Source organism: Sorex fumeus, unplaced genomic scaffold (assembly GCF_029834395.1).
Source record: "Sorex fumeus unplaced genomic scaffold, SorFum_2.1 ptg000007l, whole genome shotgun sequence".
Taxonomy (NCBI): Eukaryota; Metazoa; Chordata; class Mammalia; order Eulipotyphla; family Soricidae; genus Sorex; species Sorex fumeus.
This window is the reverse complement of record NW_026606064.1, coordinates 45,395,726-45,409,376: the sequence shown is the minus strand read 5'-3', so window position 1 is coordinate 45,409,376 and position 13,651 is coordinate 45,395,726. Positions and strand designations below refer to the sequence as shown.

At 40.0% G+C, this 13,651-nt stretch overlaps 1 protein-coding gene across 1 annotated transcript in view; it reads right to left on the bottom strand.

Annotated features, from left to right (window-relative positions):
- Positions 1 to 486: 486 nt before the first annotated feature.
- EFCAB2 (EF-hand calcium binding domain 2) overlaps positions 487 to 13,651 on the bottom strand; it is a 121,262-nt gene continuing 108,097 nt past the window's right edge. Inside the window, exons 4-7 of the mRNA XM_056133017.1 lie at positions 5,607 to 5,686; positions 4,978 to 5,020; positions 4,800 to 4,866; positions 487 to 662 (exon numbers count right to left, since the gene is read on the bottom strand). Coding sequence (XP_055988992.1) covers positions 547 to 662; positions 4,800 to 4,866; positions 4,978 to 5,020; positions 5,607 to 5,686 — 306 coding nt within the window. The 3' untranslated portion in view covers positions 487 to 546. The remainder of the gene's footprint in view (positions 663 to 4,799; positions 4,867 to 4,977; positions 5,021 to 5,606; positions 5,687 to 13,651) is intronic.

The window sequence follows — 13,651 nt, the reverse complement described above, 5'->3', positions numbered from 1 at the left end:
TGCTGGGTGTAGCCCAACATTCTTGGCAAATATATATTTTTAATACATAAAGTGTTATTGTTTAAAAACATTTTCAATGTGGTGCTGGAATGCTGTATGCATGAAACCCTATTGTTAACAGCACTTCAAATCACAGTACCTTAAATAAAATATTTCCATTGAGCTGCTCTATGAATTTTCAATCTGTAACCATTGTGTTCCTTCCCAAGATGAAATGTATGACAAACCTTGGATCATTCCTCATTTTTGTCAACTTAATTAATTTGAAGGTAATATGAATTTTATTGTAGAAAATTAACAAAAGTCCATAATATTAAAATGCTTTAAGACTTTAAAAGAACTATCCATTTGTCATCATATAAGACTAGTCATAGTAAATTATGTTTTAAATTGCTATGCTCCTCTCTGAAGAACAGAATATCTTGAAATCGTTGTCTTCAGGCATTAATTATCATAGGGAGGAAGTATAAGATAAAAAATGTGAAATTCTAAGGGATAAGCAATATTTTATTACCCTTTCAATTAGAAATTAAGTCATTAGAGCATCTAACTCTCATCTAACACCATCATCGTCACATAATCCTTGTAGTAAATTACGTTCGTTACTGGATCAATAGCAGCTGACAACATTTCTTCCATTTCCTCCTGAGAAAAAGGCTCACCTGGGGGAGAACAAGAAGGAAAATTTATCATTTACAGTCTTCTAGACATTTATTTCTCTCTCTGCTTCCTGGCTAATTGCCCTGAATCCCCCTTAGTCCCCCTGCCCCACACACACTCATCTCTGACACTAGTGACTGTCCCTGGAGCTGCAGAGAAATGCAGGATTGCAGTCCAAGGATTTGGAGAGTATGCTCTTGAGCACCTGACATATTCTGAACATTTTTGTGTGGGAAACAACACCCAGTAGTACTCAGCCACACCCAGCAGTACTGGCTCTACACTCAGGGATCACTCCTGGAGGGCCATATGGGGTGCCCGGGATCGAACCTGGGTTGGTGATGTGCAAGGAAAGTTCCCTACCCACTGCATTATCTTTCCAGCCCCTTCTGGACGTATTTTAGAATTTATTTACCTATATCATAGCTCAAACAACCTACAGAACTATCAGTTAGCCAATATAGCAGAAAGGCATAAAAACATGATGAAAAGATTTTCTATCTGAATTTAAACTTGAAGAGACTTGCTCTTCAAGTTGTGCCTTCCCTCGAACACATATCTTGCTTGCTTGCCACTGTATATCTTTGCTTGCTTTTTTGCACTCTAGAGAAGCCCGTGTTCTCTCTTGAACATGTATTTCTCTCCTTTATATCTTTTAAGCAAATTTCATTCATTAAAACCTATCTTGCTTTATTAAATAAATAAATAAATAAGTAAATAGATGAATTCAAATTATTGCAATCACCCAGGAAGCAACCCAGTCATCCAGGGATGACTAAATCATTATGCATGGTTAGAATATGAAGAAAGGAGTAAGTGCACTGTGCAAAGCTGCTCAAGAGTAGATAATAGACTTGAAATTGGAATAACCATGGCTCTAAATGTTCTTGGTGAAATCAGTATCCAAAATGACCTTTGCTGTTACCTGAAACCACTGAAGTAGACTAAAGCCACACCCAGTGATGCTCAGGGGTTACTTCCTGTCCCGCTATACTCAGGAATTACCCATCATCCAGGTGAAAGTATTTCTCTTATTTTAACTTGGCTGCCATCTTTGTCCCTTGCCCTCTGTAACTCATCAGGAACCATTGATACTGTTATAGATGGGCACAGTCTACCAATCTCTTCTTTCCATTTCCACCAACACTGCCAGAACAGGCCCTTATTAGGATGCCTACAAAATGCTGCAATAACCTAACTGGTTTCCTAATTTAACCTATTTCTTACACATCTAACATACCATTGATGTTGGATTCAATTTACAAGCCCTCTTGCACCATGTAATATATCTCTTCCATTTCCCACAGGATGAATTCTAAACTCTTTAGCCCAGGTTCTCACAATGTGCTCCTGGCAAATTTGTTTACATTTACTCCACATCTTTGCCCAAACATTCCTCCAAGACTTACTGTCTATGGGTTCCTGAAATATACACATTCCTACCTCCTACTTTTTGTTCCACATGTTATTATCAATCTGTGTCTCCCATCAGTACCCTTTACCATTCTTCTTTCACCTACTCATCATTCAACAAGCATTTGAGACTTACAATGATAAGGGGTCATATAAGGAAAAGATTTTTTTGTCCCAACTTTCAGTAATTCACCCATACGAATTCAACCATCCTGTAGCACTGTAGCACTGTCCTGTTGTTCATTGATTTGCTGGAGCGGGCCCAGTAACGTCTCCATTGTGAGACTTGTTGTTACTGTGTTTGGCATATTGAATACATCTCGGATAGCTTGCCAGGCTCTGCAGTACAGGCGACATACTCTTGGTAGCTTGCCAGGCTCTCTGAGAGGGGCAGAGGAATCGAACCTGGGTTGGCCAGGTCAGCCACATGCAAGGCAAACGCCCTACCCACTGTGCTATTGCTCCAGTCCCATCCTAACAAAACTTTTTTTTTAAACTCTTCCCACACAGGGTTTTCCAGACCAGTCAAGCCCACAGTAATCTTCTGATCCTTACTGCTTTATTATCTAATGTTTTATTTGTTTGTTTGGTTTTTTTTTTTTGTGTCACACCCAGCTATGCCTAGGACTTGGCTGGTGATTTGGGCCATTTTATAAAATTCTTATTGCCTACTATGATTTGCTTCCCTTCAATTAATCCTTTGGACTAAGAAGCTACTATTTTGAAAGTCCTAACATTTCCATCAGAGTTAATCCATAAGGTAATCTTAGTTGTGATTACCTTAGTTCATGTCATTCTTACTCTAGTTCATTACCTATTTCATGTCATTCTTCCTCTCATTCCTTGTCTTCTCATCTAGTGGTGGATTAAGTCAATACCAGTTGTTCATATAAGTCTTTTCTATTACTCAAACTTTTGATTCTGTCTCAAGTGATGTCTCTGAATCATTCAGGACTCATTTTGTGAGCAGTGAACTAAATATAGAGAACAGCACTCTAATTGTATATGGGAGGTTAGGCTATTCACATTAACATTAAAGGAACAGGGCCAGAGAGTGCAGTGGGTTAAGGCATTTGCTTTGTGCATGGCTAACGCAGGTCTGATCCCCACATCTGGTCCCAAGAGTGAGCCTTAAGCACAAAGCCAGGGATAAGTCCTAAGCAAAGCCAAATATGGCCCCAAGCCCCGAAAACACAAAAATTAAGGAAAAACAAATTTACACATTGGCCTGGCTGTCCTCACTGGGGCCCCTTGGAGGGGTGAGGGTTGAGTTTCCCTCCCCGCCCTGAGCAGAGCCCCGGCAGCTGATGACCTCCAGAACCAGCCACAGCCATGCTGATACCACTCTCCACGTTCAGAGAAGCCTCATGCATGAAGGAACCGGCAGAGGAACCCAGGCATGCAGGTCCCAAGATCACCAAGTCTGCTGGGATCAGGACTGGGCCTCCTCCACCCAGATCCCCCATCTTCCAGTAGGTAGGCGTCACACATACCAACTGCCTCTGGCACTGTGTAATCCTATCAACGGCCAAGACCCAGAGATTATAAAACCCAGCTCCGGGAAGCGCACGGCCACGCAACATCCTATTATCTAGTTCTTACTCTGGAGAATCTGGCAGGCTTCCGAAAGTATCCTGCCCACACAGCAGAGTCTGGCAAACTCCCTGTGGTGTACTCAATATGCAAAAAAACAGTAACAATGATGGGTCCCATTCTCCTGACCCTGAAAGAGCCTTGAATATGGCACTTTCTAAAATCTCAGGGCTAGGATAAAGGAGATGTTACTGGTGCCTGCTTGAGGAAATCAATGAACAACAGGATGACTGTGACGGTGACTGTGGCCTAAGCAAGTAGAAATCCTAAGGAAAAAAATGCCATCACTTACAGGTATTCAGGTATTCTATACAGGTTCATATATATGTGTATAATTCAAGTTCAAAGTAAATATATGGTGAGGCTGGAGAGATAGAACAGCTGGTAGGGCACTTTCCTTCCATGTAGCCAAACCAGGTTTTGATCCCTGGCACCCTGCATAGTTCTCCAAGCCCCACCAGGAGTAATTCCCGAGCACAGAGGCAGGGCCAGATGTGGCTCAAATGGAAACAAGAACAAAACCCAAAGCACATATACGGTTATGTTAGCATAATGAAAAATGGAAAATAAATGTGAGATTCTTACTTAATTGAGACTGTGTTATATGATACTTGTACTGAAAAGCTTGGTAAGTGGGATTTTCATTAACTCCAACACAAATCTTTGACCTATTAAACACACACACACACACACACACACACACACACACACACACACAATAATGATTGATCAGTAGTTTTCTAAAAATATTCTAAGTGAGGGTTGGAGCGATAGTATAGTGGGTAGGGTGTTTGCCTTGTACTCGGCCAACCTGGGTTTGATCCCCAGCATCCTATATGTCCCCCAGCATGCCAGGAGTGATTCCTGAGTGCAGAGCCAGGAGTAACCCCTGAGCATTGCTGGGTGTGACCCAAAAAGAAAAAAAAATTAAAAAAAAATTCTAAGTGAATGGCTTCAATTCAAAGACATGTGATTAACCTACCTTTGGTCCTTTCACCTCTGCAAACTCTGAGCTATCACACAACCAAAACTCACTCTTTTTAACCTGAGTGATTATTTTTAAAGAATTGTCTATATTTTTGTTGAATTGTTTCAGAAATATTAATCCCTTATAAGTAGCCAATCATTCTTACCTTCTTCAGTCATATACTTAATTAATTCATCCTTAGAAAGAAACCCACGTTTACTTGGATCTAATACCTAGAGAAAGAGAAAAGATAGATATTATACTTTTTATTTGGTTAATAAATTCTACGTGATAAAATTTTTATATAAATATATACATATATATTAAAGCTGAAGCTTACATACCTCAAAGGCTCGAAGAAGGACATCTTCTGGAATTGGTCTGTATCTAATTACATAATAAAAGGAATAAATATCACAGTATTTTGCTCAGCCACTACATAATAAATTATCACTTAAAGTTAAACAAAAGTTGCTAACATACAAGGAAAATATGATTCTCCTCACTAAAACATCTCTGGATTTCTATATCTAAAAGTTGAAAACATTCTGATTCTACAAGAAATATTTAATTAAAAATTAACTGGCATATTTAATGTTTTCTATTTGCTTTTTTCATCATTGTAAAAATACACTTATCTGGGAAAAAAATCTCTAAAAGAAACTAAGCATGGTAAGCTAAATTATTCTTTCTCTGGAAAAATAGTTAGGGTTAATTATTATCATAAATAACTCAAAATAATAATTAATAGTTGATCTATTATTTTGCCACTTAATTTCCCCTCTAAATATATGTTAGTGATTATTGAAGTAGTTAATATTTATACACATATGCTAAAAGGCAGTTCAGAAGTATAGTGAAAAGTTAGAATGACTCTAAGATAAATATGGGTTGAATATAATATGCAATGAGAAAAAAAGATTTGAAATCAATGTAATCCTAATCATTATTTTGTCTTAACAATCACAGTTACCTTTTTTCCTGTAGTACTTTTATCATCACTGGAAGAAATTTTTCATATCGAATGTATCCGGTGGGTTCTTCTTCCTCTACCTAAATAGCCAATAAGGAAATACATGTGTGTGAGTGTTTGTGTATAATTTAAAAATAAAACACACATATTCAACAAGTGTAGTGAGGAATTACTTTTTCCAAGCTTCATTCTGTGACAAGTACTAAGGATTTGACTATAAATTTGGGCATGATTCTTGCTCACAAAATTTATGGTTCCGTAGTGAAAGCTTAATCAAAACAACAAAGCTAGGTGGTTTTTTTTGTTTGTTTGTTTTTGTTTTTTTTTCCTTAAATTTTTATTAGTGAAACACCATGAGGTACATTTGTAGACTTACAAATTTTTGTGCTTGGGTTTCAGTTATACAATGATCGAATACCCATCCCTCCACCAGTGCCCATTCTCCACCACCAGTCCCACTATCCCTCCCACCCCCCTGCCCCCCATCCCACCCTACCACTGTGGCAGGGCATTCCCTTTTGTTATCTCTCTCCTTTTGAGTGCTTTGGTTTGAAAAAGAGACACTGAGTGGCAATCTTGTTCGGACTATAGTCTACTCTCATCACGCACTTCCCATCGTCAGAGGAACCTCCCAACATCCTTTATTTGGTGCTCCCTTCTCTATCTGAGCTGCCTTTTCCCCTAGCATGTGTGGCTGTCCTCAAAGCCATGGAGTAATCCTCCTGGTACTTATCTCGGCTATTCTTGGGTGTTAGTCTCCTATTTTGTTCCTTTATGTTCCCCAGAGGAATGCATTCTTTCTATGTCTATCCCTCTCTTCTGACTCATTTTACTTAGCATGATACTTTCCATGTAGTACCACTTGTATGTAAATTTCATGACTTCATCCTTTCTGACAGGTACATAGTATTCCATTGTGTAGATGTACCAAAGCTTCTTTAACCAGTCATCTGTTCTTGGGCACTCAGGTTTTTTCCAGATTCTAGCTATTGTAAACAGTGCTGCAATGAACAGAGAACTGCAGATGTCGCTTCAACTATACTTTTTTTTGCTTCTCCAGGGTATATTCCCAGGAGTGGAATTGCTGGGTCAAATGGGAGCTCAATTTCTAGTTTTTTGAGAATCGTCCATACTGTTTTCCAGAAGGGCTGAACCAGTTGGCATTCCCACCAGCAGTGAAGGAGGGTCCCTTTCTCACCACATCTGTGCCAGCACTGAAGAAAACAATCCTGTTCACAACTGTGCCCCAGAAATTCAACTACCTAGGAATTAGCTTAACTAAAAAAGTAAAGGACCTGTACAAAGAAAACTACAAAACGCTGCTTCAGGAAATAAAAGAGGACACAAAGAAATGGAAAAATATTCCCTGTTCATGGATCGGGAGGATTAACATTGTCAAAATGGCAATACTTCCCAAACAACTGTAAAAAATTCAACGCGATCCCTATTAGGATACCCATGACATTCTTCAAAGAAATGGAGCAAGCACTCCTGAAATTTATATGGAACAATAAGCCCCCACGTATAGCTAAAGCAATTCTTGGGAAAAAGAAAATGGGAGGAATCAACCTCCCTAACTTCAAACTCTACTACAAAGCAGTAATAATTAAAACAGAATGGTACTGGAACAAAGGCAGAACAGCAGACCAATGGAACAGAGTTGAATATGCTGACATCTCCCCCCAAACATATGATCACCTAATCTTTGATAAAGGAGCAAGAAATGTGAAGTGGAGTAAGGAAAGCCTTTTTAACAAATGGTGCTGGCAAAACTGGATGGCTGCATGCAAAAACAATGGGCTCAGATCTCTGCCTAACACCATGTACAAAAGTAAGATCAAAATGGATTAAAGACCTCAACATCAGACCGGAATCCATAAGGTACATTGAAGACAAAGTCGGCAAAATCCTCCATGACACTGAAGCTAATGGTGTCTTCAAGGATATCATGCTACTGGCTAAGCAAGTGAAAACAGAGATAGACAAACGGGACTATCTTAAACTAAGAAGCTTCTGCACCTCAAAAGAAACAGTGACCAAAATACAAAGACAGTCCACAGAATGGGAAAGGATATTCGCCAAATATACATCCGACAAGGGGCTGATATCAAGGATATACAAAGTACTGGTTGAACTCCACAAGAAGAAAACATCCAACCCTATCAGAAAATGGGGCGATGAAATGAACAGAAACTTCATCAAAGATGAAATTCGAATGGCTAAAAGACACATGAGAAAATGCTCTACATCATTAGTCATCAGGGAGATGCAGATCAAAACAACAATGAGATATCATTTCACACCAAAGCTAGGTGTTTAATTATAAGTTTATGTAAGCACAACGAAGTGAAGAAGGACGGCTCTACAGATATCCAAGAACAGATAACTGAATAAAGAAACTGTGGTACATATATATAGTGGAAAATACTACTTGGCCATAATAAAAGATGAAGTCATGAAATTTGCTTGCTGCTATGTGGGGTGGATCTGGAGAGTATCACGATGAGTGAAATCAGTCACAAGGAAATGAACAAACTATTAATGATATCTCTCATATGTGGGCTATAAAGAAACTACGCTCTGGCAAGCTCCCCGTGACATATTCGATATGCCAAACACTGTAACAACAAAGTCTTCAATGGAGACATTACTGGGCCCGCTTGAGCAAATTGATGATCAACGGGAGGGCCTTTACTTTACTTTTACTTTACGAACAGGAATATCAAATACCAAAGGGAAGAGAAACGAAGAGCAGAACTGGTTTTCAGTAGAAAACTTGCCACTGAGGTGGGGATGAGGAAGGATTAGTTAGGGAAAGCAATATTAGGATAATTGTGGAGGGGAAATATGCCTACCACAGGATCAGGATGGGTGGGGGCAGGGACAGGAAGGAAACTGGGGACATTGGTGGAGGACAGTGGACACTGGTGAAAGGATTGGTGCTGGTCCATTGTATGCCTGAAACTCAATCACATACATCTTTTTAAACTGAATCACAGTGATTCTATTTAAAAAATGAAAGATGAAGAAGAAAAAGGATGGGTCTAGAAGAACAAGGCAAAATAACTCTTTTGGGGCTAGTATAATTATAAAGCAAGTAGGGTGCTTGCCTTGCATGTGGCCAATCCAGGTTCAGTCCCTGGCACCCCATATGGTCTCCAAATCTGCCAAGCATAATCCTTGAGCATAGAGCTAGAAATAACCCTGAGTACAGCCAGGTGTAGCCCAAAAAAGTATTATCTCCAAAAGGAGACACAGAACTGAGACACAGTTCTCATACACACACACACACACACACACACACACACACACACACACGCACACACACGAGAGAGAGAGAGAGAGAGAGAAAGAGAGAGAGAGAGAGAGAAGGGAGGGAGGGAGGAAGGGAGGGTAGGAGGAAGACTTTTCTAAAGATCATGGAAGCCATTTATGAGAAGATCACACATGTGCTGATTTATAAGGGATGAAACAAGACAAAGATAGCAGGGAAGAGACTCCCACTTGTAGGAAAGTCCGATTAATTCACTAACATTAAGGAGAAGTGTGTTTCAGATGAGGCTAGAGAGAGAGAGAGAGAGACTAGAACCTCACTGTCTATTCAAGTGACTTTAATTTTTCTTCTAAGACCAACCTCTGAGGGCCTCAGAGATGTGTGTTCACACAAGATCACATTGGTTGTGGGTGAAGTGAAATCAGCAGTAGTCTAAACAAATGATCTAAAAGGCTTTGCTGGTCATGAAAAAAAAGTGGAAAAATTCAAGATATATTTAAGAAGAAAAAGTCAATAGGACCTAGTTCTGTGTCTTGGTTCTGTGTTCCTAAATCTCCCAGGATTAAAATTTACTCAAATGGCCTGGGGTCATGCCATTCTCTGAGATAAGGAACACTGGATAAGGGGCCAGGTTCATCTTTAGGGAAACAGTACACATCAAATCCTTGTGGCATTTATTAAATAATATATATACCAAGATGGTAATTGGAACTTTGTACTATCTCTACTAATTAAGAAAACTCTTTAACTGAAGAAGAGAACTTCTCGTACCTTGCATTAACTGAAGGGAATGAGAGAGAACCTTGCCCACAGGTTCAACTTTGATGGTGTGGCTGAACAAAATACTATTGCTCTTAACTCTCAAATTCATCTGTTTACAAGGAGCTATAAATCTTCCACTCCCACACCCATTCCTGACTGTGACATCCTAGGCAGTCTTAGAGGGGGCAGGCCAGTGCCCACCCAAACAAAGCCCTGGCAGCTGCCTGCTCCCACACTCCAATGGCCATGCCTCCAGCCCTGGAGCTGCCTGCTCCCACACTCCAATGGCCATGCCTCCAGCCTCATCATCTTGGGACTGAACCTCAAAGGGAACTATGCCTGCCCAAAAACTTAGAAACACGGGTTCCTGTGGTTAAAAACTCCAGGCCATCTTGGAATCAGGATGGGCCACCACCTCACATCTCCCTGTACTTTCAGTAGCCCTGGCAACCATCACATGAACCATCTCTGCCACCATGGAAGCTCCTCTATTGGCCTTGTTCCAGAGACTAATAAATAAATCTTGAAAGAGATCAATTAGCCACAAAAATTCCTCAGACACAGTCCCATTAAAAAATTTAATTCCAGTTGGACTGCCCAGTTAAATATTCTGGATTTTCTGGAATGAGCAGCCGCATTTGCATCTCCAAACTTTACAACACTGACAATTCAGTAGTAGCACACCAGATTGGACGGGATGTAACATGGAAGCCAACCAATCTCAATTAAAAATAACTAACACAGAAGGCTTAACTTGCAACACTTTACTAGTCCCTCAGACGAGGATTTAATGTCCTCATGAGGAAATACAACAATTTTTACCAACTTTGTTCTCTGAAAATATTTTTTGATTTTTCTGTTTGTCATTTTTAAGTAACAAGCAATATAAAATAAATTATTGTGGGTCAGCTAAGGAGGCAGGCTTGAAGGGTGGCTGGGAAAATGTAGCCAATGGTATAGGGAAAGTAATAGTGGTGGTGGGATTGGGGTTGGAATACTGAATGCTTGTAACAAATCATCATGAATGACTTTGTAAACCACAGTGATTAAATAAAGTGTGGAGGGAAAAATCTTGCACTCCCTTTCACAACATGTTCCTATGAGGCTCGTGAATTCCAAATCAACAGAGAAATTTTGAGGAGGGGTGGAGGGGGGTGGGAAGTGGAGGCAGAGCAATACTACAATTTGTTTTGCACCTAATCAACTCAGGTTTGATCACCAGCAATACATATGGTCCCCTGAGAGCCAGGAGTAATCCTTGAGGAACTTCAGGTGTAATCCAAAAACAAACCAAAAACAGACAACTGGTGGGGCCAGAGTGATTGCATAGCAGGTAGAGTGCTTGTGGACAATCTGGGTATGATCCCTGTCACCACATTTGGTCCCCTGAGTCCTGTCAGAAGTGATCCCTGGTGCAAAGCCATGAGTAAGCCTTGAATACTGCAGGGCATGCCCCTAAAACAAAACAAAACAACAACAACAACAACAACCAAAAGCAGAAACTTTTTACAGATTTATTCTTTGGAGCAAAAACCAACACCCCCTCCCACCAATCCCCTGCAAAAAACAAAAAACACACACAAAAAAAATCCTATGAAATGCAGTTTGGAAAAGTGAAATGCGCTGTCATCCACATTACAACAATTTTTAAAAATATTTATGCAAGATTCTCAGATTCTCTTCTCGGCAGAAGATGCTGCCCATTGAAAAAGAACCCTTATACACTTCTGATGGGAATCAGCAAACTGGATCAAGTGCTACCAGGAACAGTACAGAGAGTTTTCAAAATATTAAAAATTGCCATGTGATCCAGCAGTTCCTTTCTGAGGTGTGGAGAACTGAACACAAAGACACGGATCTGGAAAGATGTATGCATACCTATTTCACTGCATCACTATGTACAATAACTCTCAAGATATGGGAAAAATCCAAGTGTCCAACAGCAGAGAAGTGGATCAAAAGGATATGGTGAATGCCCCCGAAATGCCACTCAGCAGGAAGATGAAACTGTGCCATTTGTGGCAATGGAGATGGAAAGGGAGGAGTCACACTCAGTGACAGACCTGAAGCATATCTCTACGGAATGACCTCATCCATATGGGGTTTCAAAGGAATAAAACAAAGGAACAGATAAAACCAAAACAACAAACTGAAAAACCTTAATCTCTGTCCAAAGAACTGAGATTACTAGAAAATGAGATGGGAGAGGGATCAAAGGGTTGAGTTAGGGCATCAGTGGATGGTGGCCGAGGAACAGTGACACTTTGGTGATGAGCGTGATAACAGACATTTTGAAGATGTGTGAAGCCACGCTTATAAAAAGCACCACCTTGCAAACCAACATTACCTTGATGAAAACAAAAGAAAATGCCACCTACCTATTAAGGGAATGGGGTATTTCAGAATTTTCTGAGCCTGTCGACACCAAGTAATCCTTGTTGGCTGTCACTAAATCCAAGGTGAACATTTTGTAAAGCACTACTCACAGAAAACTGCTGTTGCAAGTGGCCCTCTGTAACCCATCCCCAGAGCCTTCTGTAAAAGAAAATGTCAGGACTGGCACATAGCTCCAATATAAGGCACTTGCCTTGCAGGTGTGTAGTTCTGGGTTCTGCTCCCAGCACGATCAAGTCAAATAATAAAATGTCAATCTCATAATATCACCTTTGGGAAGGGATAAGTTTTTGAAAGAATATGTTGATGACTCAAGAAATTTTTTCCAGAAGCTAGAGCCATGGTTCGCATTCCTTCCTCAGTCCCGTACAAACTGCCACAGAGCAGATCAGAACAATTCAGAGCCCCTTTCTAGTATGAGCGTCCTCATCAATCCAATACTGCTTTTAGTTTTTATGAAGGGCGTGTGGCTCTCCAGAAATCTCTGTCACAAGAGAACTTGAGAATAGCACAGAATCTGTTCAGGCCCTCAGGGCTCAAACACTAGGCTGAATACTGCACTCATGCTGGCCTGATGCATCTTTGTAGAGCAAAAAATGCACCAAGATCTTTAATTAAGCAGATATCCAGCTAGCTGGAGTAGTCAAAGAGGTACACATTTTCTTTGATTTTTTTTTTTTTTTAAAAGAAAGAACCTCTTTTTGGTTAAAGAAAAAAAGTCCATCTTGAACTTGGACAGACTGTGAAATCTGACTCAAGACTGTCCTCTAGAGGCCAATCTTATGTGTTCCTCTGTACAAAAGCAGCCTAAGAAATGGCTGGGAAAACACTACAAATGTAGGATACTTCCAAATGCAGATTTCACACACTATCCCCTATATGCTAGACACTACTGGAGCATACAAAAATTTATTTTACGTAGCCCTGCCCAGTTTCCCCTCACGTTAATAAGAACAATTTAATTAACTAAAATAATCAGCTAATCAGTAGTACTTTACGACTTATTTGGAACTGTAATATTTACTGGAGGTAACTGAGTTAACAGGGGGTTAGTAGGGAGGGTCCCCAACCTGTTCAAATGGAATGGTGTTCTTAGAAATGCTTAGAAATGGGGGAAATTTGGATACAGGAACATAATATTTTCTGTATCATACAGGCAGAATGTATGTGCAAAGCCAGAAGAAACTACTGAAACAACCTATTTCTCTTGTTTGAGCCAATGACTGTGATAATTGTTGCAGCAGCTTTATAAATATAGCATGCTTATTCTAAGCATACAAAGTTTATTCGATTTAAGAAAGCATTCTGGGGTTTGTGTGTATGTGTTTTGTTTGGGGTTTTTTGCTTGTTTTGTCTTCTTTGATGGCCATACGCAGCAGTACTCAGGGATTACTCCCAGCTCTGTGCTCAGGGATCACTCCTGACAGGGCTTGGGAGTTATAGCTCATTCCAGGGATCAAACCAGGGTCTGTAGCTTGCAAGACAAATGCCCTACTTGCTACTATTGCTCCAGCCCCAGCTAGGAAATTTGAATCACCACCATCAAGCAGAAATTTCTTTGTTTACCATTTAGGGATTAGCAAAGCAGATACTCAAAATTCAGAAATTATTTTGC